The 26,751-nt window shown below is 40.6% G+C and overlaps 1 protein-coding gene and 1 pseudogene across 1 annotated transcript; both read right to left on the reverse strand.

Moving 5' to 3' along the window:
* Nucleotides 1-314: 314 nt before the first annotated feature.
* Nucleotides 315-9,551, reverse strand: CSTA (cystatin A). The gene is made up of 3 exons (XM_059922132.1): nt 9,293-9,551; nt 3,974-4,075; nt 315-526 (listed from the first exon to the last, which is right to left on the reverse strand). Exons 1-3 carry the CDS (start codon nt 9,356-9,358, stop codon nt 398-400), a joined length of 297 nt encoding a protein of 98 aa, XP_059778115.1. The 5' UTR covers nt 9,359-9,551; the 3' UTR covers nt 315-397.
* Nucleotides 9,552-11,263: 1,712 nt separating this feature from the next.
* LOC132365410 (SRA stem-loop-interacting RNA-binding protein, mitochondrial-like) lies at nt 11,264-11,595 on the reverse strand (annotated as a pseudogene).
* Between the last annotated feature and the right edge of the window lie 15,156 nt (nt 11,596-26,751).

Consider the following 26,751-nt stretch of genomic DNA (forward strand, 5'->3'; position numbering starts at 1 on the left):
TAAATATGCTTAATAAAATACTGGATTTAATTTTAAAATGTGAGGGTAGAGGTGGAGTGTTGAATTCTCAACAGCCCCAGGGCACTGATAACCCAAGATCTGGCCTGCCAATGGTGGGAGTGGTGGTGGTTTTATCCTTTAGCTAGTTGCATTAGGCCTCAGTAATTTTTCTAAGATTTCCAATTGACATCAGTTTGTATGGAATTTCTACTCTTAAGTTATAACATTGATTTTGAGAAAGAAAAAGTAATTTTACTCTTATATAAAATAGATGAGAGCTAGTGGAAGAGATTAATTTATTTGAAAAGGAATACTTCTTTATTGATAGTTACATTTATTAGCAGGGGCCATTAATCAGGAATCAGTGGAAAGAATCGACTGCTTTCAGAACATGCCGCTAGAAGCCCATGAGCTCGTCGTCCTTGCTTTTGTCAGCCTGGTAGCCAAGAAGTGTCAAAGGCTGATTTTGGTGAGGAAGGTTTTTGAATACTTTTATGTGAGTATAACAATCATTACCTACTCGTATCTGGAAGTTAAAAAAAAGAAAAAAAGAAAAAGGAGATTCATTCACACGGATCCATGTCAAATGAAAGATCTACAGACCTATAAAGATTTCGTTGCAATAAGCTTTTTTGGAATAGCATTCCTAGACCACCATTCTTAGACCCTTAGTTTACATAAACCTTCCATCTTATTTTATGAGAGAAAGGGCAGGCTAAAGGCATGGCAAGAGACATAGGTTCTAGGTTTATTTTATTTTATAGTTTACTATATTCTGTGCACAAATGAAAATCCAGAGTTGCATTTCATTTTCAAAGATGCACAGATCAAGAAAACAAGTGACAGTCTTTTTGGTGTTTCCATTTTCCGACTCCGAAATTGGGATACTTTATTTGTCACATGGTTTGAGCAAGGAGAAGAAAATCAGAATTGCCCTAGAGAATTTGGGGTGTGTGGTTCCCACATCTATATTAGAACCTGCTTTATAAATGCCCATAGGTAAAACTGAGCAGGGCCCAGGAGTGTAGAGTCTAGTTTCCCTTCTGAAGTAAAGGGATCTTGCTGGGAAATCATTGGTATGAAGATTGAAACAGTAATCTGGGCATGAATCTGGGACCTAGAAAACTATGGTAAGAATTTCCACTTTTGTTCTTGGTTCAGACAGTAAAAGTTTTGTCTTTGAATAATATTTATTGTGCTCTGATGTCCCTTCCTAACCTAATTTTATTTTATTTAAAAAAATTATTATAGAAGGCTGGCTTTATTTCCCTGTGCTGTACAATATATCCTTGTAGCATATTTATTTTATACTTAGTAGTTTGTACCTCTTAATCTCCTACCCCTATCTTGCCCCTCCCACATTCCCTCTCCCCACAGGTAACCACTAGTTCATTCTTTATATATAAATCTAAACTAATTTTAATAAATGTCATTTATCAAATGTTTACCATGAGTCAGACACTATGATGACCATCTTATATACTTGATTATATTTACATTTTGTTCCAGGCAAGAAGAAAGGTGGAACAAGGACCATTTTACAGATGCAGAGCAGATTAAGAGAGATTAAGTAATTTTTCATAAATCTCTCAGCTAATAAGTGACAAAGCCAAACTTCAACATCTGTTAGTTTCACTCTATGGGGTAACATTTCAAAAACATTTATTCTGTGCTTGGAACAGGGCACCGGCTTTTGCATACATTATTAGAGGCAGCACAGCTAATAGGTAAGTATCAGACTACTTGGGTTCAAATTCTGGCTCTGCTCTTATAGTATTGTGACCTTTGTTAGTTAGTTCACCTCCCCAGGGGGCAATTTTCTTATCAGCAACACAAAGGAAATGATCATACTTATAGACATGTTGAGAGGATTAAATGAGATAACACATGCCCAGCTCTTAGGACAGTGCCTGGCACATTGTGAGTGCTTAGTAAACTTCTTTTCTTTTTTTAAAAAAAATTTATTTATTTATTTGGCTATGCCGGGTCTTAGTTGCGGCACACTGGATCTTCGTGGCAGCATGCGGGATCTTTAGCTGTGGTATGCGGGATCTTTAGTTGTGGCATGTGAACTCTTAGTTCCCTGACCAGGGATCAAACCTGGGCCCCCTGAAATGGGAGCATGGAGTCTTATCCACTGGACCACCAGGGAAGTCCCCATAAGTGCTTAGTAAATTTCTAGTTCATTTATTCCACACAACACCCTGCAAAGTAGGTTATTATTATCCATGTTGTGAAGATAAAGGAATTAAGGCTCAGAGAAGATGAGGGGCTGTGGATCACACGGGTTTTAACCAGTCAAACAAGCCGAGTAAGTGTTCAAACCCAGGACTGTCTGACACCAAAGCCTACAATCCTTCCATTTTACCACCTGCCTCTTGACAGGTACTTGAGAAAAACAAGAGGAGGTCACATCACCAGCCAGATATGAAATCCAGAGAGTGAGTGTCTCAGATCAAAGAGGTCAACAGCTAGATGGCCAGGAAGTAAGGAGGAAACTGTGGTCAGTGACTTTAATCCCATAGGAGAAATTTGATAGCAGATGGAAGGGTGAGGTAGGGAGGGAAGGGGACTGTGGTCTTAAGGGAAGAAATTTCCAAGATAGTTTTCTGATGGGCCTTTTAAGAAATGTATGAGCTGGTTAGTATGTGAAATTTTTGTACTTGGATTAATCATAAATTATTAAAATAATGATCCCAATTTTGATGGAATGTTTCTTATCTTTGAACAAAACCACTTTTAACTAGAAACCATTCTTTTCTAGCTGTGAAGAAAGCAGGAAGGGAGGAAACAAGACCATTGCTTTCTGAGGACAAGGCAGGATCTCACCCCTGTGTAGCACCCCAGCACCTGGCATGTACCAGGACCTCAAATGTGGTAGGACTGGGCTGATTTTTTTTTTTTTTAACTTTTGAATTTTATTTTGTTTATTTTTTTATACAGCAGTTCTTATTAATTATCTGTTTTATACATATTAGTGTATATATGTCAATCCCAATCTCCCAATTTGGGCTGATCTTTTCACATGACCCAGTCTTGTAATTTTTTCATTCTGAGCTGCTTAACAACACATTTTATTTTTTTTGCTGAAAACATTAATAAAATTTTTATATCTTAAGTGGTTAATTGTTTGTTAAAGAGAAATAAGCCAGACTGTGCCCTCGTCAAGTAGGTTAGTAAAGATTAAGTAAGTACATTTGAATGTCTGTTGTAATTATTTACTAAATGAGAATTATCATCTTCTCAATACAAAAGGTTGAAAATAGCTTCCAAATATCCATGGTTGATTTGTTGGATTGGTTCCCTCTCAATAACTTCACAAAAGTTTTCTTCAATTAGAATTGGATCAGTGCATCACTTAATTTTCTGATATAACTATAAAATTAATTTTTAAAATACTTTTAATACTCTACTGCTTCAAACTACACCTACAGTGCCACAAGTTGAAACTAGTTATTTGAGTTGCAAAAATAATATATTTAAATTATATTAATCAAAATGCTTATTTAAAGGGCAAAAGTTTTAAATTATTTTCCCAGCTAATGATTCAAATCATTCCTTAAACCCATTTAATTTAGACACATAGAATCACAAAGCTTTGAGATGGAATAAGCTTCAAGATAGCATCTGGTCCAGCCCCACATCTTTAGGATCCTAGGATCCCACATGAAGAAGCCATGGCCACAAGCTAAGCATGCTCTGAATTCTGAAATCTTTTTCTATGCATTTTCTGGAAATTAAGTTAAGAATTAATATAAGAAAGCTTTCTAAATTCACAAGAAAAAGATGATATAAATATACCATCATCTGCCAAGTTTGAGAGTTTACCACTTGGCAGTACCATGCTAGGTAGGCATCTTGATTTAGGACAAGGAGAAAGAACAAATTATAAGGTAGGGGCAACAGGGAACATCACATAAAGTGAAAGATACAACAATATCTTTTAGTGCTAAAGCAAATGTTGAACTCTAACCTTAATGTAGTAATTCGTTCCAGAAACCACTTGAGTTTTATATTCCACAGCTTCAAATTTTTCATAAGTCTCATTTGTTTTTTCTTCAAGCTGTGGTTTAACCTTAAGAAAAGAGTATGAAATAAAAGTCATATTTTTATGGCAAGACAAGAGAAATTTAAACAACAAAATCTTCTCTGCCCTTTGGCCTCCCCTCTCCCCCCACTTGGCATTTTGTATCTGCATTATGCATCGGCCAAACCACTTCCATCAGCAGGAATACCTGCTCAACCGTAAAGAGTAACATTCTCCTAGCATCGACAAGACAATTCCTTAAAAGATAACATCCCTCCTCTATCTTGTAAGGGATCACGTGACCCACCACCATGCTGCTTAGATCTGGATTAAATAAACTGTCAACAATACATCATTTGATGTACAGCCCTCAGTCTCAAAAAACTTATATACCTGTGCCTTGACTTCTAATGGGTGGAACAGTTCTCAGAGCTTTCTGAGATGTTGTTCTTCCTGGGTTATAATCCTCAAATTTGGCTCGAAAAAATTTCCCATTTCTTTCTTAAATCAACTGATTAATTTTTTGTTGACAAGAGGAAACAAATTACCAAAGCTATATCGAACTCCATTTATGTGATTTACAAATATGTTAAATATGTATTTACAAATAGGTAAACATGTCTTTGATTAATAAAAATGGGAGACCGTAATTACTATTTCATTACAAAATTTTTTTTATTTTGAAATAATTTCAGACTCAAAGTTGCAAAAATAGTATAGCATATCTCAAGGCCCTTAATTTAATCACACCCACCAAGTCCCTTTGCCATGCAAGGTAACATATTTAAGGGATTCAGGGATTAGGACGTGGACATCTTTGAAGGCCATTATTTTGTCTACCACAGAGGAATACAAGCTTAGATGCCAGTATTCCTGAACCAAGCATGAGAAGGCAGTAAGAGAGTCTGAAATTCAATATGTAAATTTTTACTGAATCTGCCAGTTTTCAGTATAGGTCGCCCATTCCTGCTCTCAGCTGGGCCTGATATGCTAAGTGTCCACTATGGTTTCTCTGACTCAGTTTCTGCTAAGAGTAAAGCCCCAATCTTCTGCCCAGGTGGAGGACCAGTAATAGCTTGTCTTCCAGGGTGGAGGATAGTGAGAGGGAAGGATCTGGGCACAGTCTAACTGCTTCTTATAGCAATCTTCCATCAGTTCTCCTGGTTTTAGCCCCGTGCCTCATTCTTGTCTTCCTGAGTTTCTGGCATTGCTAGTGGTTGAGTCATTTTGGAGCTCTGCACCATGAATCTGCTTGCTTCTGGCTCCGACATTCCCCTGTGTGGCTTATGCTCTGTCCAGACGACTCAGTCATTTTACATTGTTCATGTTTTCCATCTTCCAAAGTTTTGTCGAAAAAAAAAACCCCAAAACACACACACACACACACACACACACGAAGTTTTGTCGATATCTCTGAGGTGTTTGCCTATCTCACGTTGTCTTTATGTTTGTGGGTTTATGCCTTTTTCGCCCCCACTAATCGTTTCTGTCATTTAGAGGGAAAGGAAACAAATGTGTGTGTTGGATATACCTTGTTTATTGGGAAGTTGCCTCCCTGCCCATAACATTTTCTTTTTTTAAAAATAAATTTATTTATTTATTTATTTTTGGCTGCATTGAGTCTTCGTTGCTGTGCGCGGGCTTTTTCTAGTTGCGGAGAGCCGGGGTTACTCTTTGTTGCGGTGTGCGGACTTCTCATTGTGGTGGCTTCTCTTGCTGTGAAGCATGGGCTCTAGGAGTGTGGGCTTCAATAGTTGCGGCACTCAGGCTCAGTAGTTGTGGCTTGCGGGCTCCAGAGCACAGGCTCAGTAGTTGTGGCGCATGGGCTTAGTTGCTCCGCGGCATGTGGGATCTTCCCGGCCCAGGGCTCGAACCCGTGTCCCCTGCATTGGCAGGCGGATTCTTAACCACTGTGCCACCAGGGAAGCCCCAGCCCATAACATTTTATGTGCATGTACAGCTTTAGTCAGGCCTCCAGTGCATCTAGTGTTCTCCCAAGGCCACACAGTCCTTCCCATCAGTGGGCAAGCATTTTGAATCCTTTTCTATTTGTGCCTCAGTTTGGGTACCAGATTGCTTTCAAAGATCTAGACATTTGCAAACTCTTTGAGTTCTCAGACCATTTTTGAAGGGCAAACACTTCTCGGACCAATACCCATTTCTCCTGTAACATTCAGAATAGCTGGGAGGAATGTGATTGCTTTCTTGAGATGGAAAGTGAGGTTGATAAGTGGAGAAAGGAAGGAAATAAATAGTGAAGAAAAAAAAGAAGGAAAGAAATGGGAAGAGGTAGGGCGCAGGAGAGAGAAGAGAAAAGTGGACAAGCATGCAGAGAGAATGAGTAAGGGAAGAGTTCAGTGTCTTATTACTCCCCCCCTACCTAATCCTTTTCAGCCAACACTGGGTACCAGTCAAGTTAGGAGCTGAGCTGGGAAGGGTTAATCTCTACACTAAACCCCAAATTATCTATTTAAGCCTCATTTTGCAGATGAGGAACCTAAGGCTGTGAGGAGAACATGACTGCTAAAGGCTGAAAAATTACTGATTATAGTTATTTGGCGTTTTAAATGCCGTGAATAGTGAGTATCTGATTTATCTTTTTTTTTAAAACTATGTAGCAGACATTTTTATTTCTATCTGTCTTAGGGGCTTCCCTGGTGGCGCAGTGGTTGAGAGTCTGCCTGCCGATGCAGGGGACATGGGTTCGAGCCCTGGGCCGGGAAGATCCCACATGCCGCGGAGCGGCTGGGCCCATGAGCCACAATTACTGAGCCTGCGCGTCTGGAGCCTGTGCTCCGCAACAAGAGAGGCCGCGATAGTGAGAGGCCCGCACACCGCGATGAAGAGTGGCCCCTGCTTGCCACAACTAGAGAAAGCCCTTGCACAGAAACGAAGACCCAACACAGCCATAAAAAAAAAAAAATCTGATTGTCTAAAAAAAATAAAAAATAAAAAAAATAAACCCATGCCTCCTGCACTGGGAGCTCGGAGTCCTAACCACTGGACCACCAGGGAATTCCCTCCAAGTCATTTTTATACTGGACCACCAGGGAATTCCCTCCAAGTCATTTTTATGCAGGTGCTCTCATTAGTCCTTACGGATCTGAGGTCGAAGGGCAAGAGGTGTTATTTTCATTTCACAGATGAAATTGAGATTCTTTGCCCGCCCTCTGATTTTAGAAAGCCCATCTCCCATAGGCCTCTCAGAATACCCTGTATCTCTAGTACTGCAGGCAAGTGAGGTCATGGACAGCCTGGGCATCACCAGAGCTGGTTAGAAATGCAGAACCTCAGGTCCACCCCAGACCTACTGAGTCAAAATCTGGTCTTTTAACAAGACCTCCAGATGACCTGTGTGCACATTCAAGTTTGAAAACACTGACAATACAGGGATTTGAATGAAGGCATTGATAACTTAATATTACCTTCTTCAAGAAAGAAAAAGTGACAAGGTATTTACTTTTTTTTTTTAACTCTTTTTTTTTAAAGCCTTATTCTTTTAAATTTTATTTATTTATTTATTTATGGCTGTGTTGGGTCTTCGTTTCTGTGCGAGGGCTTTCTCCAGTTGTGGCAAGTGGGGGCCACTCTTCATCGCAGTGCGCGGGCCTCTCACTATCGCGGCCTCTCTTGCCGCGGAGCACAGGCTCCAGACGCGCAGGCTCAGTAATTGTGGCTCACGGGCCCAGCTGCTCTGCGGCATGTGGGATCTTCCCGGACCAGGGCTCGAACCCGTGTGCCCTGCATTGGCAGGCAGACTCTCAACCACTGCGCCACCAGGGAAGCCCTTTTTTACTCTTAACATGGGTGAATCATCTAATTTATTATTAGCTATTTCCTTTGAAAACTTGCATCTGGATTACCATATCCTTTGGAATGTGCACTTTCCAAGACACCTTGTATCTTGGTGTCTAATTGAAACTTTTGATCTAATATTCTTTCACATATATTTATACACATTATTGTAAAGTAACTACTTTTTTAAAAGAACTCTTGAAAGGGAAATACTTAGCCCCACAGAATGAGTGGTAGAATTTCAGGCATCTGCTCTCTTAGAGAGCTTCTCAGTGCCCTAACATAGAGAATCCCATCTCTTCCACTTACACAAGAAGCTAATCTTTGCCAAACAGTGTCATAGAATGAAGTTTCAGTGAGAAAAAGCAAGAAGGAATGATACAAGAAAAGAGGATGACAATTTACAAACCTAAAATAGAAATTTATATATTTTTTCTTTTCATAAAATATGCAATACAATAAATTTTTATTATATAGGTAATGGCTAACCAGACAACACTTAGAAAAATGTATTAACCTGCTGAACACATTGAATTCTATTTTCACCATAATGAATTTTGGAATCACCATAGACTATGCCACTTCTCTACTAGTTTAATCATCTTCCAAATACTAAAACATTGTCCATTGAGTCAAATTTGTAGGAAGTTTGTAAGTGGATCATCTTTATGATATTGCTCTTCGTTCAATCTATTAAAAAATTTTTTTCCTGTAGTGCATTTGAAGTCTAGTTCATCAATTGTTTTTTTTTTTTAAACCATAAGCAGGTTCTTTTTTTTCTTAATTAATTAATTAATTTATTTATGGCTGCATTGGGTCTTCATTGCTGTGCACAGGCTTTCTCTAGTTGCGTCAAGCGGGGGCTACTCTTCGTTGTGGTGTGCAGGCTTCTTATTGTGGTGGCTTCTCTTGTTGCAGACCACAGGCTCTAGGCGCGCGGGCTTCAGTAGTTGTGGCACGCAGGCTCAGTAGTTGTGCCGCACGTGCTTAGTTGCTCCGAGGCATGTGGGATCTTCCCAGACCAGGGCTCGAACCTGTGTCCCCTTCATTGGCAGGCGGATTCCTAACCACTGTGCCACCAGGGAAGTCCCTAGTTCATTAATTGTTAACAACCTTAGACTTTAATTACATGTTGGCTCCACTTGGTGAGAATAGAAAAGTTTCATCAGAAACTGAATTAGTAATCCTAAAATCATACATTGTAAGAGCTTTAGAGATGATCCAATAAAAATTCTTCTTTTACAAATGGGGAACCTGAGGCTCAGAGAAGAGATATGACTTGCTCAAGATCACTCTCACAGTTAGAATTATCAGAGGTTTCATCTGAAAAACTTTTCAGTTGTAAGGAAACCTGAACAAAACCACACATTTCCCCACGTTCTGGTTTTGATGTTCACCCACACATTTAACACAGGGCCAACCTAAACCAAGATTTGGGATCAAACCTTTTCATGGGCTGCATCCACTCACCGTGTTAGCAATCTCCTGGATTTCTGGAGTGGCAGGTGAGGTTTCAGTTAAGCCTCCAGCTATCATTTTGGCTAATTGCGTCTTTTCTCGGCAGGATGCTGGTGCTGAAATGGTCAGGTAAGGATGGAGGCTCTGGGTTTTAAAGAAGGTGTTGTTCACAAGCTCCACCTGCAGAATGTTTTCTTTTCCTCAAATAACAAAAGGCAAAGGGAAAATACGTCTTGAAGGGATAAAGGGAGTATGTCTTGAAGTAAGTCTTCTTGCTTCCTCAGCAGAATATGCTAACAGGAACTGGCAAGAAGGAGGGGCTGTGGAGGAACAAATGGGTGTGTACAAGGCATCATGCTGGAACATGAGTCAAACTTCCCTGCGTTCTTGTTGAGCTTGATTCCATCCTGTTGCATCTGAAGTATGAAATCTGAAACCACAACCAGAGAGTTTCCCAATGTTTAACTTCTAACAAAAACTTTATTTTTTAAAGGAATATTTTTTTAATAATGTCTAGGCTGATTGTTTAAAGTGGACTTGACTTTATAAAGAAAGTAAAAGATCTATCTGGAGAACCTTGGCTGGATGTTTGTATTTTACTTTTATTTACATTTCTAGAACTGCTTAAAATACAGAAAAACACAAAGGATAAAACAATAAATACCTATATTCCTATCATCCAAAATTAAAACTTTTAACATTTGGTCATGTTTGTTTCCCTTTTTTTTTTTTTTTTTTTGGTAGTTGTTTTCAAGAAATAAACTATTGATATCACAAGTTCCCCACTCCCCAACCCCCAATCTTGCCCTCCACACTTGTAAGCTACATTGTGAGTTTGGTATCCTTCTAGCCCATTTTTCATACTTTTATTTAGTGTGTTTTTTAAAATCTACTTAAATTTTATGCTAAACATGTACTCTATATTATGGTTTTTTTCTACTCAATATATTTTTCAGTCATTCCATGTTGATACACAGAGAGATAAATCTAGTTCATTTCCTTTAAGTGTTATTCTGTGATAGATCTATTTGTCTATCTACTTATCTCTATCTATTTATCTATCTACCGTTTATCCATTCCCTCTAAGTGCTATATACTATTCCATATTTTACATACTTATTCCCCTATTGATGAAGACTTTGGTTGTTTCCAGTTTTTTACCCTTATAAACAAGAGGCATTTTTTTCCCCTTTTGTACATGTGTGAGGGCTTTTGCAGGCAAATTATCTAGAAGAAAAACTTGTTTTGTGTGAATATTTATTTGTATTATTTTATTCAATTTTTGGAATGTGTAACACATACACATGATAAAAATGTTCAAAAGGAACAAAAGAGTCTCCAATATAAGAGTGTTTCCTGCATTGGCAGGTGGATTCTTAACCACTGTGCCACCAGGGAAGTCCCTGGAATGCCTTTATCTATGTATTGAGAAAAATAGCAAATGTGGATGACATGGTGCTCACTCAAGAGGCCACAAGTCATCTGAAGACTTTGGCTCAGCTCTGGCCACACATAATCCTTGACATCTTTCTGTGACCTTCTCAAGTCAGGTCCCCTCATATCCAGGACTCGAAATGTTTTTCAAGGTCACAGCCTATTTTTACCTCTCTGTTCACCAACTAGTCAAGGTGATCCTTATCTAATCTCCCCGGTGGTCAGCCATGGGGAAAACAGCATATCTTCTGTTCTCTTTCTAGTGTTTATGCTCTGTTACTCTCAGATATTCCCTCTTGATTCTCAATAATTACTTTTAGAAACAAAAACTGCCCCAAAGCAAATGTTGCTTTTATCCTACTATATATCCTAGTTACTTTCAAGGTAGTGTGGATGCCTCTGACTGACTGGGTAAGAGTCACATACAAGGAACTGCAGAAAAGAAAAGCTCAACAGTTAATATCTCTGTGTTAATTATTTAATTAATTAAACACACATTTATTTATTTTTTTAAGTTTTGTTTACTTTGTTTAATACACAGTGATGGTCTCAAAACTCTTTCTCTTCATCAGATGTTTGATCCCCTTGTAAAGCTTTGGGTTTTTGAGTTTGAACATGGTGCTTTACTCCATCAATAACATGATTTTCCTGCTGTAGTGCATTGTGAAGCTCTTCTGAAGAAAACTGGATCCAACCCATACCTCTGTGAAAGCCAGTCTCTTTGTCAAAAGGTACGGTGCACTTTCCTACATGGCCAAATTGTGCAAAGTGTTCTCCCAGCTCACTCGTGGCCGCAGTCCAGGGAATTTTTCTCAGATACGCAATCGCCAGCGGATGTTCGTTGGCAGCGTCGTAGCACTCTTCGCTGCCGAAGCCGCCATCTTTAGATTAATACACATTTATTTTTAAGTACCTTTAAGGTTGTATTATTGGATTTTTGAGGGGTATCAATTATTCAGGCTATGTTTATAGAGCTTGACATTCTCATATGCCCTATATTTCTTGTCTGTGAGTTCATCTTCCACAGGAATTATCTTTTATGGGAGATGTCCCTTGTGGGGGGCTGGGTTGTGGGTGGTTGCCTGTACTGGGTCATATGGGGTGCATAGTCCCCAGACGAGGTCTTATTTTGCTCTTGGCTTATGACTCTTAACTCGTGAAGATATTGAGAATTTGGGCTTATCTCCAGATTTTGGTACAGGCCTGGGGCTCTGGACTTCCCCAGCTAACTGTGCTTCCACCCATGGCTGGGGTGAATGTATGGCTACATCACTTACTATACACCCCATCATTTCCACTCCTAGGTATTTACCTAAGAGGGGTGAAAACAAAGACTTGTGTACAAATGTTCATATCTGCATTGTTCATGATAGCTCAAAACCAAAATGACCCAGATGAATAGATTTAAAAAATTGTAGAGATTATCCAGCCTCATGGTCACATGAGACGCTCCCTTTGTCTCTCTGCTTCAATTTCCAACCGGTAAAACATCCATAACTCAACAAAGATTCCTCTTTCCAGCACAACAGGATGCCAGAAAGTTCCATATATCTGTACATTTACAAGTGGGTGGACTGAAATACATAGAGGAGGCTGAACTGTGGGAACAGAGGAGGCAGTGACTGTGATCCTGGATCCCTGGCTGCAACAGCTGAGCCTGCTGCCCCAGAAAAGCCAGTAGCAGCTGGGAAGGTGGCACACATGCCTGTGGCCTCCCAACCCCAGCAGTGCACACAGCCACAGGGAGCTGGGCTGCAGCAGCAGTGGGGCCTGTAATCCTGTCCCTCCAGCCATGGAGGTGCCTGCAAATCCAGATCCCTGCCTGCAGCAGTGACACCCATGAACCTAACAACCCCAAAAGTGCCTGTGACCCTGGCTCCCCCTACCCCCCTGTCCCCCTGCGATGGTGAAGCCTGCAACCCAGGAAACCCCAGACAAGGTGGAGGCGCCAGCCATCCTGGAGTCCAGGTGGTGACACCAGTGACATCAGTGACACCAAAAGCAGCAAGGCACCAGAAAACCTGGAGGCACAAGCAGCTGTAATGAGGGTACGTGGTGACATCTCTGGCAGAGGCAGTGAGAGTGGAAAGTGCCAATTCTCAAGTATTGGGTTGGCCAAAAAATTCGTTTGGGTTTTTCCATAAGGTGTTCTGGAAAAACCCGAACGAACTTTTTGGTCAACCCAATATAATGAGAGGCAGCTCAGGTAAGAGAAACCAGAAATGTGTTATAGTTCCACCTATTGAAAAACAAAAGAAAGGTTCCTAATTACTAATCTGGTGAATTGTTTACAATCAAGTAAAAAAAAAGCTTTACCTAAAGAAGAAAGGTGTTTGCCACTTCAAATGTACTGGCAGAGGAAAACTCATCAAGCACCGTGAAAAACCATGGTAAGACGGTATCACAAAAAGAAATGGACAATTCTCCAGAAACCAAACAAAAAGCCATGGAATATTGCAACCTAACTGATCGAGAATTCAAAACAGCTGTCATGAAGAAACTCAACGAGCTACAGGAAAACTCAGAAAGGCAGTTCAATGAGCTCAGGAATAAATTTAATGAACAGAAGGAGTATTTTACCAAAGAGACTGAAATTCTAAAAAGGACCAAACAGAAATTCTGGAGCTTAAGAACTCAATAAATTAGAGGAAGAATGCATCAGGAAGCATTGGAAATAGAGCAGACCACATGGAAGAGAGAAAGAGTGATCAGGAAGATAGACATGTACAAATGATACAGGTAAATGGAGAGAGAACTAGGAAATTCTATGAGAATTGTTTGACTCTATTAGGAAGGGCAGTATTAGGATAATGGATATCCCAGAAGGAGAAGAGAGGGAAAAAGGAACAGAGAGTTTATTTAAGTTTATTTAAGGAAATAATAGCTGCGAACTTCCCAAGCCTGGGGAAGGAACTGGATATATAGATACAAGTCCATTAAGCTAAGAGAACATCTAATTACCTCAGTGCAAAAAGACCTCCTCCAAGACACATTATATTCAAACTGTCAAAATTGAATGATGAAGATGGAATTTTAAAGGTAGCCAGGGAAAGAAGGATGGTAACCTATAAAGGAAACTCCATTAGGCAATCAGCAGATTTCTCAGCAGAAACTTTACCTGACAGGAGAGCATGGAATGACATACTCAAATATTGAAAGATAAAAACTGTCAGCCAAGAATATGCAGATATGAAGGAGAAATAAAGGCTTTCCTAGACAAACAAAAGCCAATAGCGTTCATCACCATTAGACCTGCCTTACAGGAAATATTGAAAGGAACTCTTCTACCTGAAACAAAAAGGCAAAAGTACACAAAACTTTGAGTAAAGTAGTAAATAGACAGAATCAGAAAATCATAACTCTGTATCAGAATAGGTTTTTTTTTTCTTGTTTGTTTGTATTCAAATAGGCTGAATTATATTTTAGAGCAGATTAGGGTTCAGAGCAAAATTGAGCAGAGAGGACAGAGAGTTCCCTTATGTCCCCTGCTCCTCCCTGCCTGCCCCATGCCCTCCAGGCGCTCAGAGCCTGGCACTCTTCAACTCTCCTATGAACATCCTGCACCAGAGCAACGTTTGGTCACAATGGATGAACCTACGTGGACACCTCATGATCACCCAGAGTCCAGAGTTTACCCTAGGGTTCATTCCTGGTGTTGTACATTCTATAGGTTTGTTTTTATTTTTAAAGAATTTTTAAAAAATTTTATTTATTTATTTTTGGCTGCATTCAGTCTTCGTGGCTGCATGCAGGCTTTTCTCTAGTTGTGGCGAGCGGGGGCTACTCTTCGTTGAGCTGTGCTGGCTTCTCATTGCAGTAGCTTCTCTTGTTGCGGAGCACGGGCTCTAGGCACACAGGTTTCAGTTGTGGCACGCGGGCTCAGTAGTTGTGGCTCATGGGCTCTAGAGCGCAGGCTCAGTAGTTGTGGCGCACAGGCTTAGTTGCTTCACGGCACGTGGGATCTTCCCGGACCAGGGCTTGAACCCGTGCCCCCTGCATTGGCAGGTGGATTCTTAACCACTGCACCACCAGGGAAGTCCCCATTCTATAGGTTTTGACAAGTGTATCTCATAGTGACAAGTGTATCAATAGTGTTGTCGGGGAGGAAGAGCTTTTCCTCTGCTTTTCTAGGTTCTTCTGGCTGATCTAAGAATTAAATTGACATGAGACAACAGATGAACAGGAGAATGTCAAAGTTGAATAACACGTGAGAGAGTCCCAGGAAAACTGACTCACTCGTCAAAGTGGCTGAAGCCCTCATCTTCAATATCATTCTCAGCTAAAGACAAACGAGGATGTCAAGGGTGGAGAGAGTCAATCTGGGGAGGTGACCAGGGAAAACACAGTGGACAAGGGTGATCGTGATGCACATTTAAGTCCGTGCCTTCCCCTCTCTGGCCATCCTTGTCCTCAATAAGAGTTTTTAGAGAATGGGTGATCCTCCTCTTCCAGGTCCTGAGAGGGAGTCACCCTTACAAATGGAAAATTTCCTTATGAAAGGGCAACTCCTACTTGGTTTCCAGAGCCCTTTCCACAACTCAGGAAATAACCAGCTTCAAACAATATGCCAAAGAGACATAGGTGAGGGTGCCATGCGTCCACGGGAGAAACCCTGATGGGAGAACAGAGTCACTTGCCAGAATGACCAAAGCCCTCCTCTGAAAAACACCTTTGGCTCCTAAAGACCAAAGAGGGTGTGGAGGGTAGTGGTTTGGGACTTCAAAGGGGAGGAAGGTCACTCACCCGGAGATGGAAAAACAAAGGTTTGGTAAACCAGTGTTTGCCGCACTATGCAGAGATGATGGGACACAGCAGCGTGGACTCAGATCTCTAGGAGTTTCTCCCACCACACCCAGCCCCATATTCTTTGGCGACCTCTCTGGTGATCACTTACCAGTCCCCCCCTCCGCCCCCATGGAGTGGGGATGACCATGAGGAGGCAGCACCTGGCCCTGCAAGGGGGACAGGTGTGCCTCCCTTTCTGTCTCCACCCCCCAAGAGAGCTGCTCACAGGACACACCACTGCAGTGCAGACCTGAGGGGCTAGCTGGGAAAGGGAAACGACTCATCGCTCAGCCTCGGGCACCTGAGGGGAGACCTGGAGTGCTCCATGGGCACCACAGGGGGCCAGGTGAGACATGTTCACATGCTGACTGATGGGAGTGCAGTGCAGAGGCAGGATGGCCCTCCCCACCGCGGGGAGGAGGTGAAGCAACAGTGTCTGCTGCATCAGAGGACCCCAGCACCGCTAGCTGGATGCTGCACCCCTGCCTTCCACACACCACTGACAGGCATGGAGGAGAGGCAAGGGGCCCCATGGACAGAATGAGAAGAGTGGCCCATTTGCCATGAATGTCTGTCCTTTGTCTGGCATGGCTTTGGCCTGGCCCAGGAGAGCGTGACATCACCACATCAATCCAGAATAGGTTGTTAAACACTTAATTAGAGCACACAGGTTAAAGAGGAAAAATCAATAAAAATAACTATAGCTACTTCAACTTGGTAACAAAATCACAACCTTAAAAGGGAGAGAGACAACAATAACAAATAATAATAATAAAAAGGGAAAAGGAAAAGGACAGAACTCATATAGGCAAATGAAGATAAGATGCTATCACAGAAAAAGGACTACTTTACCTACGAGATGTTTTATACAAACCTCATGGTAACCACACAACATAAATCTAGAGTAGAGATGCAAAACATAAAAAAAGAAGAAACAGAGAAAAAAAATCATAGAAAACCACCAACCAAATGGCAGACAGAAACATAAGGAAAAAGAAATAATGGAGATATAGAACAACCAGACAACAAAAGATAAAATGGCAGTACTAAGCCCTCATTTATCAATAAACATCCTAAATATAAATGGATTGAATTCAACAACCAAAAGAGACAGAGTGGCTGTGTGGATTAAAAAACAAGACCCAACTATATGTTGCCTCCAGGAGAATCATCTCAGCTCTAAAAACAAACATAGGCTCAAAATGAAGGGGTAGAAGATGATACTCCAAGCAACTGGAAACCAAAAGAAAACAGTTGTAGCCATATCTCATCAGATAAAATAGACTTCAAGCTAAAAAATGTAACAGGAGACAAAGATGGACCTTATATAATGATAAAGGGGACAATTCATCAAGAAGACATAACAGTTATTAATATACATACACTGAACATAGGAGCACAAAATATATAAAGCAGAATTAACAGACTTAATGGGAGAAATTGACAGCAGAACAATAATAGTAGGGACTTTAACACATCACTTGCATCAATGGATAAGTCATCCAGACAGAAAGTCAACAAAGAAATAGTGACCTGAAATGAAACATTAGACCAGAAGGACTTAATAGATTTTTACATAACATTCCATTCAAATGCAGCAGAATACACATTCTTCTCAAGGGCATATGGAACATTCTGAAGGATAGACTGTATATTGGGACACAAAACAAATCTCAACATATTTAAGGAGATTAAAATCATATCAAGCATCTTTTTGACCACAACAGTATGAAACTAGAAATCAACTACAAGAAGAAAGCTGGAAAAAACCATAACTATTGGGCCAATGAAGAAATCAAAGGAGAAATAAAAAAATACCTGAAGACAAATGAAAACCAAAATCTATGGGATGTAGCAAAAGCAGTACTAAGAGGGAAGTTTATAGCAATAAAGGCCTATCTCAAGAAACAAGAAAAATCTCACTGAACAATCTAACCTTACACCTAAAGTAACTAGGAAAAGAACAAATGAAGCCCAAAGTCAGGAGAAGGAAATAATAAAGATCAGAGTGGAAATAAATGAAGTAGAGACTAAAAAGACAACAGAGAAGATCAATGAAACTAAGAGCTCGTTCTCTGAAAAGATAAACAAGATTGATAAACCTTTAGCTAGACTCACTAAAAAAAAAAAGGAGAAAAGGCTCAGGTAAATAATATCAGAAATGAAAGCGGATAAATTACAATGGCTACCACAGAAATACAAAGGATTATAAGAAAATATTATGAACAGCCATATGGCAACAAATTGGACAACCTAGAAGAAATGGACAAATTCTTAGAATCATACAATCTTCTAAGAGTAAATCATGAAGAAATAGAAAATCTGAATAAACTGCAGAGCCAGCCTCTGAGGAGGGGTTGGAAGATGCTGGGACTGAGGGAGCCCACATCACTCCTGTCACTAACATCTAAGCAGGGCCAGACCTGCAGGAGGGGCTGTGACAGTGAGAGGAAGAGGAAGGAAGAAGGTGAGGAGGCCTCAGTGGAGGGAAAGGGGAGTTCACGGGCCAGTAGCCCCTTCCAGTGGATGTTTGCATGTTAGAAATGCACATGGACTGTTGAGGCAGTTAGAGGGTGGCTGCCTGTGACCATAGCAGATCCCAAAGCACCTGGTGCCAACACTCATGTAACTAGAATCTCCCCTCCAGCCACTCCCTACTCCAACTCTTTAGACACATGGCTAATGCCCTCTTTTGTAAACTTCATTTTTTGTCACAGTTCTTTCCTAAAGTTTAGTGCAGTGGTTTTCAAATTGTCCTCAAGGGACTCTAAAGTTTTCTCAGAGCTCTCCCAGCGCCATGGAAGGAGGAATAGCAGTTAGTTTCCCCTAGAGGCTTTGCCTCTGCTCTTTGCTTCAACCAGAGTGGCATGGCTACACACAGAGGAGAGAAGAGAATTCTGTATTTTCCAGAATTCCCTTTAGAAGGAGTGCTCTATTCTTACAAAAGAATTTTCTTCTTCAGCCCCATTTAGGGAGGAAGCTGAAACCCTGTGGCCTGGGTGTTGGCTGGCTTCCTGGCTGGAGAAAAGCAGTTTTTGTTCTGCCTTCAGAAGGAGGGGCAACAGTTCAGTCTGCCAGGTGGCAGGGGGCCAGCCTGTGCTCCATGATGAGACCCCTCCCTGTGACTTCAAACTGGCAGAAAGGTGACTAAACTTGCAAAATGCTTGGCATGAGGGGATTTTTTTTGAGGGGGAGTGCACTGTCTGAGTTTCATGCCTATATTGCTGTGGAGGAAGGCAGAGTGAACAGAAGAGAATCGGGAGAACTTAGGGCTCAGTAAACTCTTGGGGAGTCATAGGGTTTCCCCCAGCTCCAGAGTAAGGGTGTGGTAACCCTACCTAGATCTCTTTTCATGGGGGCTCCCAATTCCCATCTAGGCTACACGTACTTTGAGGTTCCAGGTGGGATTTTTTCCCCCATTTTAAAAATTGAAGCATAATTTATGTGTGGCAAAATGCACACATTTCAAGTGCACAGCCCAGTAATACATGCCTATGTGTTTACACTTGTATACACCCATATAGTAAGTTATATCCTATTTCCATCATCCCCCCAATTTTCCTCATGCCTTTTCCCAGTCGCTACCGTTCGCTCAACCACCAGTTTTGCCCATTTTAAACTTCATATAAGTGGAATCATATCATAGATGTTCTTTTGTGTTTGGCTTCTTTTGCTGATGTTTTTGAGATTCACCCATGTTGTTGCTTTTATCAATAGTTTGTTCTTTTTGTGTTTTCTTTTTTTATTGTGGTGCACTATTACATTGTAAGAACGTACCACATTTCTTTATCCAGTCTCCTGCTGATGGGCATTTGGGTTGTTTCTAGTTTTTGTCTATTTTGAATAAATCTGCTATGAACAAGTCATTTCTCTTGGGTATATACCTAGGAGTGGAAATCCTGGGATATAGGGAAGGTGTATGTTTAACTTTATTAAAAACTGCCAAATAATTTTCAATGTGGTTGTACCATTTAAACTCCGTTGACAGTTCATGAGAGTTCTAAATGCTCCATCCACTTTCACACTTGGTTTTGTCAGTCTTTTAAATTTTAACCATTCTTGTGGTTATATAGTGTATCTCACTGTGGTTTAATTTGCATTTCCCTAATGAGTAACAATTTTGAGGAACTTTTCATGTGCTATTGATTATTTGGATGTTTTCTTTCATGAAGTGCCTATTTAAGTCTTGCCCCCTGCTCCCTACTTTTATTTTTTTCTTCTGTTCTGGAAATTTCTTTATATATTCTGGATGTGAGTTTCATCTATCTACTTACTTATCTATCTATCTATCTATCTATCTATCTATCATCTATCTATCTATCATCTATCTCTTTATCTATCTCTCTAGTCTATCTATCATATTTTCTCCCAATCTATAGCTTGTCTTTTTACTTTCACAATGGGCATTTTTTTTTTGCAAATATTTAAAGCAGCTTTATTTATAATACCCCAAACCTGGAAATAATCCAATGTCCATAAGCAGATGAATGGATAAACAAAGACATTTTCCATAGAACAGAAGACTACCCAGCAATAAAAAGAATTAACTACTAATATAAGCATCATTGTTGAATTTAAAAATAATTGTGGGGCTTCCCTGGTGGCGCAGTGGTTGAGAATCTGCCTGCCAATGCAGGGGACACGGGTTCGAGCCCTGGTCTGGGAAGATCCCACATGCTGTGGAGCAACTAAGCCCGTGTGCCACAACTACTGAGCCTGCGCATCTGGAGCCTGTGCTCCGCAACAACAGAGGCCGCGATAGTGAGAGGTCCGCGCACTGCGATGAAGAGTGGCCCCCGCTTGCTGCAACTAGAGAAAGCCCTCGCACAGAAACGAAGACCCAGCACAGCCAAAAATAAATAAATAAAAGTGAAATTCTAAAAAAAAAAAAATAAATAAAAATAATTGTGCAGCATGAAGTAAATCAGTTTAAAAAAAAGAGTATACATCTTATGATGCCTACTTAAAATTATAGAAAATACAAACTAACCTATTGTAAAGGAAAGTGAATCAATGAATCAATGATTGTCTGTAGGGCTGAGGAGAGTAGGGAATGAGGTTCCAAAAGAGCATGAGGTAAATATGTGATAGATAAATTTACTTTCATGATTGTGATGATGGTTTCACAGCTTTACATGTATGTCAAAGCTTATCAAATTGTACCCATTAGGTAAGTGCACTTTGTTGCACATCAACTATACAAACCTATGTTGTTCAAGGGTTACCTTAACCTTTGCTAAATCTTAGGAAAGCCTTAAAAAGTGGTTCCAAATAAAAGTGTAGATGTCCCACTTCTCTTGGAAAATTAGGTTGGCAACCCTGTATGGTCTCTACCATCTCTCTCCTTATGCCCTGGGAAGTGCAACCTTGCCTCGGTGGCAGCCCATATTGGCGAGCAATGAAGGCTGCTGCCACTTGAATCAACAGAACTGCTCGCTGGGTCACAAAAGACACATCCTGGGATTACAGGACTGCCCTTCTCTCTATCCTTGTTTTCCCACCGGTAGAGCAATGCCCTTGAGGGAACAGCCCAGAAAGGCTATAGGAATCCACAAACCTCAGCTACAGGAAATACAGTTATGGAGATCCTGAGAATTTCTGTACACACTAATCACACAGGACATAGTCACTGGAGCATTTGTGGACGAACTTTTGGAAGAGGTACATTCCATCTAATTTACTGCAGTCTCCTCAACTCCCTATTAATCCAGTGTTTCTGCACCAACAAAACCAACCCCCCCGAAAACCAAGTCCCCCTGGTAAATTTATGATTAACATCTCTACACAAAACTGTATTCCTTTTCTTGTCCTGACCCTGTTCCCCTCAGGATTGAGAAGTATCAAATAAAAGCAGGACCCTGCGGGCCCTCCTGGGTACAAAAGCCCCTCCATGTGTCCCTTGTTTGTTAGCAGAAAGAGGTTTTAGTCTCCAAGGTCTTCCCTGAGTTCCAAAGAGCAGACTCAAGCAGTTCCTAATTAAGGAAGTGAGGGAATACAGAAACAAAGAAAAAGCAGTCAAGGAAGAAAAGTAATGACAGCTTAAACAACAGTTCAGCAATAAATCAGAGTCCTTGTTCCTCCTCAAGTGATATATATAACAACAATCTGACACATATGTTTGTGCTGTTCGACAGAAACCAAGACCGCACCCAGGTGGAAGATGATGACTAAATGCTGTCCACAAGCACAGGGACCCCAGACTGGTTGGAACTAGCAGGTTGATGATTAAGATAACTAAAACATCACCCTGTTACCTCAATACTAAGAAATCAGAAGAAAGTCCACGAGCTGCAACACTCAAACCAAATGTTGCCTTTAAAAACCCTTCCTTGAAAACCATCGGGGAGTTCAGGTCTTTTGAACATTAGCTGCCCACAATGGGCATTTTTTGATGAGCAGAAGTTTTTCATTTTGATGAAGTCCATTTTTTCTTTCATAGTTATTGCCTATGACATGTTTTAAAAATATTTATCTACCCTTAGGTTCAGGAATACATCTTCCTGTATTTTCTTGTAGATGCTTTATGGTTTTAGCTTTTACATTTAAATGTATGATCCTTCTGTGAGGGAGGGAGTTCAAGTTTCTTTTGTTTTTCTTTACAGACTGCTAGTTGCTCCATACTACTTACTGGAAAAAGCAAAACAAAACAAAAAACCTTCTTTCACCACTGAATTTAATCAATGCAGTTGTTGATTGACTCTATATATAGTCAATATATACAACTATATAAGTGTAGATCTATACACTTACTATATAAGTGTAGATCTATACACTTACTATTAAGTGTCTCTTTCCCATCAGGTCCTGATAAGTCAAGAGAAAGGGGAAAAGGGACTTCCCTGGTGGTGCAGTGGTTAAGAATCCGCCTGCCAATGCAGGGGACACTGGTTCGATCCCTGGTTCAGGAAGATCCCACATGCTGCGGAGCAACTAAGCTCATGCGCCAGAACTACTCAGCCCGTGCACCGCAACTACTGAAGCCCATGCGCTCTAGGGCCCGTATGCCACAACTACTGAAGCCCAGGCGCCTAGAGCCTGTGCTCCGCATCAAGAGAAGCCACCACAATGAGAAGCCCGCGCACCGCAACGAAGAGTGGCTCCTGCTCGCTGCAGCTAGAGAAAGCCCGTGCGCAGCAATGAAGACCCAACGCAGCCAAAAATAATAGATACATAAATAAAATTTTAAAAAAAAAGAGAGAGAAAGGGGAAAAGGCAGCAAATTTCAGGTGTCTTTCCAAGGAAATCTAGATCTATAGAGTAAGGCACATGGAAGGAAATGGTACATGTTTGTTAAGTTTGTCCTTCCCTCGTCCCTAAGAACAATATTCCTATAATGCATATAGTTCTTCTGTTGGTAAAGGCATTAAATGCCAGGTTTGTAACCAGGTTATGTGAATTTAGGGAGTGACCTAGCCTGTGACTGAAGCTTTCAGATTTTCATCCTTTCCCCAATCCCCTTTGCTGTTACTATACTCACCTACTTTCCCTGTCTCATCTATTAAAATTTACTCTTAGGAAAGAATCCGCAAAATCTGTCACAGAAAGGTACAAACGACTAACAAAAATCTTTCATGGATGTTGACATTCTGGCTGGAGTAAGTGCTTTGAGATGAAGAAATACGATGGTGAAATTTTATATATGAGATGAGCAAATACATTTTGGGGAATAGTTATAGTCTATTAATCTATTAATCACACCAGTTAGGTCATCACCTCCCCTTTTTACAGTTAAAGCAGTGTTTCCTTGATTCAAAAACTTGTCTGACTTTGCTAAACCACAAATGCCTCTTCTACCTCCATCCTTGTCCAGGGACCCACCTTTATCCATTCCAACAACCTAAAGTTGGCGGAAGTTGCTCACAAGAGAGGAGGTAGTTTTATAATATGGGAAAAACATGTTGGATTGAACAATTCTAGAGAAGAGCTGAAAACTTTGCAAAAAAGTATCTAATTGTCCCCATGTGTTTACATTTTCTTAAATTTTCACTAGATTTTAAACTCTATTTAAATATACAATTTAGTGATTGGTGTCTGCATTAAATCTTCTTTAATATTTTTTTTCGTCTCTTTCTTGAGGTATAACTAGTGAATAAAATTGTAAGGTATTGGGCTTCCCTGGTGGTGCAGTGGTTGAGAATCCGCCTGCCAATGCAGGAGACACGGGTTCGAGCCCTGGTCTGGGAAGATCCCACATGCCGCGGAGCAGCTGGGCCCGTGAGCCACAACTACTGAGCCTGCGCGTCTGGAGCCTGTGCTCCGCAACAAGAGAGGCCGTGATAATGAGAGGCCTGCGCACCGCGATGAAGAGTGGCCCCCGCTCGCCGCAACTAGAGAAAGCCCTCGCACAGAAACGAAGACCCAACACGTCAAAAATAATAAATAAATTAATTAATTAAAAAAAAATTGTAGGGCTTTCCTGGTGGCGCAGTGGTTGAGAATCTGCCTGCCAATGCAGGGGACACAAGTTCGAGCCCTGGTCTGGGAAGATCCCACATGCCACGGAGCAACTGGGCCCGTGAGCCACAATTACTGAGCCTGCGCGTCTGGAGCCTGTGCTCCGCAACAAGAGAGGCCGCGATGGTGAGAGGCCCGCGCACCGCGATGAAGAGTGGCCCCCACTTGCCACAACTAGAGAAAGCCCTCGTACAGAAACGAAGACTCAACACAGTCATAAATAAATAAATAAATTAATTAAAGAACGTGAATTTCAAAAAAAAAAACGATCAGTCTTACATATTAAAAAAAAAAAATTGTAAGGTATTTAAAGTGTACATTGTGATGATTTGATATATATGTACATTGTGAGAGGATTCCAGCATTGAGTTAATTAACACCTCCATCACCTCAAATATTTACCTTTTTTGGGTGGGGGTAGTGAAAAACTTCAGTCTACTCTCTTAAAAAAATTCAATTATTCAATACAGAGTTATCAGCAATAGTCACCATATTTCTCATTAGATCTTCATACCTAGTCATCTCATAACTGACAGTCTGTACCCTTTTACCCTCCTCTCCTTATTTCCCCCATCCCCAGCCTCTAGCAACCACCATTCCACTCTCTGTTACTATGAGTTCAATTGTTTTTTTCCCTTAGATTCCACATATAAGTGATACCATGTGGTATTTGTCTTTCTCTGTCTGGCTTATTTCATTTAGTAAAATGCCTTCTACGTTCATCCATGTTGTTACAAATGGCAGAATTTCCTTCTTTTTAAAGACTGAATAACGTTCCATATATCTTTATCAATATATCATCTATCTCACATTTTCTTTATCTGTTCATTTGTTGATGAACACTTAGGTTGTTTCCATACCTTGAATGCTGTGAATAATACTGCAATAAATATGGCAGTATTCTTCGAGATAGTGATTTCATTTCCTTTGGCTATATACCCAGAAGTGGGATCACTGGATCATATGGTCACTCTATTTTTAATTTTTTGAGGAACCTCCATACTGCTTTCCATAGTGGTTATACCAGTTTACATTCCCACCAGCAGTGTACAAGGGCTCCTTTTTCTCCACATTCTCCCCAGTATTTGTTATCTCTTGTCTTTTTCTCCCAGCTTTATTGAGAAATTATTGACATATAACACTGTGTAAATTTAAGGTATACAAAGTGATGATTTGATGTATGTACCTATTGTGAAATGATTACCACACAATGTTTGTTAACACAACCATCACTTGACATAGCTGCCTTTGTGTGTGTGTGTTGAGAACATTTAAGATGTATTCTCTTAACAACTTTCAAGTATACAATTACAGTATTGTTAACTATAATCACCGTGCTGTACATTGCATCCCCAGAACTTAGTCATCTTATGATTGGAAGTTTGTATCCTTTGACCACCTTCCTCCATTTCACCCACACTTGCCCCTGGCAATGGCTGATTTACTCATTGACTCTCTGTTTCTATGAGTTTGGGTTTTTAAAAATTTTGTTCTTTTTTTTTTGTTTTTTTAGCTAGCATATATAAGTGAGGCCATAAAGTGCTTGTTTTTCTTTGACTTATTTTACCTAGCATAATGCCCTTGAGGCCCATCCACGTTGTCTCAAATAGCAGGTTTTCCTTCTTTTTCAAATGGCTGAATAACATACACACACACACACACACACACACACACGCATACATGCTTTATACATACATAATGCTGTAATAAACATGGGGGTGCAGATATCTTTTCAAGATAGTGATTTTGTTTTCTTCAGAAAAACCCAGAAGTGGAACTGCTGGATCATATGAATTAGAATTCAAGAATAAATCTTTCAGCAACCTGCAGCTTTTCTCACTTCAAAAGGGAGTGTAGCATTGATCAACTTCTTCTCTGCAGGACAAAGGAACTGTGATCTCAGCAAACCCAATGGCTTTTGGGAACTCTCAGAACAATGTAGAAAAGCTTGTATGACCTTTGCTCAGTAGCTTGGTTTCTGAGTTACATTGTGTTATTGCCCTTTGAGGGGACAGGGAAGGGAATTACAGGGGTTTACACACCCTGGATACTCATCAAGTGACCTGGCAGAATTGGAGTTGGCTCAGTCAATTTTTATGATAAACGATGAATGCCAGGGTGGAGTAGTATTATGCAATCAATGTTACTTCACCTCTCCCTAGGGGGAAAACTCTGTCCTGCTGTATACTCTAGGATCATAGGCATCTCCCAGCATGGCTTCATGTCAGCTTACACCCTGGGAAAAATGGACTCATACATAAACTTAAGGCTGTGTTCTCAAAGGTTTCTTGTTATATGTTAATTTATGAGTTTGGCTTGGCATGGGCTAATTGTGCTGCCGGTTCAACTTAGTAGGCTTTCCAACATATGATCTGGGGGCCACCTACACCAGAATCCCCTGGGATGCTTGTTCAATGCAGATTCTGAGCCCCATCCCACACTTATTAAATTACAGTCTCTAGGGTGAGGCTTCGAATCTGCATTTTAGAAAAGCTCCCCAGGCAAGTCTTGTGTGCATTAAATTTAGAGACCTAGCAAATAACAATGTTGGTGTCCTAAGCTTACAGATGTAGTAGGGCAGTGAAAAGGAGGAAATCTGGAAGACCAGTCCATTGCTACTTGGAAGACATTTTTACAAAAAGAAAACAAATGAACACAGCTCAAGGAAAGAGCTAAAGCAGATGTTGGTAATGTGTTGTTCATATCAAGTTAAAGACAAGTCAATTCTGGGTTTCATATTGTAGCACATTCAGCTGGGGGCATGTAATGAGCCAGTCCTTAAAAGTGCTTGTCCTAGT

The sequence above is a fragment of the Balaenoptera ricei genome, chromosome 4 (genome assembly GCF_028023285.1).
Source record: "Balaenoptera ricei isolate mBalRic1 chromosome 4, mBalRic1.hap2, whole genome shotgun sequence".
In the NCBI taxonomy this organism is placed as follows: Eukaryota; Metazoa; Chordata; class Mammalia; order Artiodactyla; family Balaenopteridae; genus Balaenoptera; species Balaenoptera ricei.

What these genes read in the sequence shown, in the direction of transcription:
- CSTA (XM_059922132.1), bottom strand. Translation starts at nt 9,358, where the DNA reads ATGATAGCTGGAGGCTTAACTGAAACCTCACCTGCCACTCCAGAAATC. An exon ending in TCCAGGAGATTGCTAACACG is followed by an intron (nt 4,076 to 9,292) that starts GTGAGTGGATGC and finishes TCTTTTCTTAAG; the next exon opens with GTTAAACCACAGCTTGAAGA. An exon ending in GAACGAATTACTACATTAAG is followed by an intron (nt 527 to 3,973) that starts GTTAGAGTTCAA and finishes TTTAACTTCCAG; the next exon opens with ATACGAGTAGGTAATGATTG.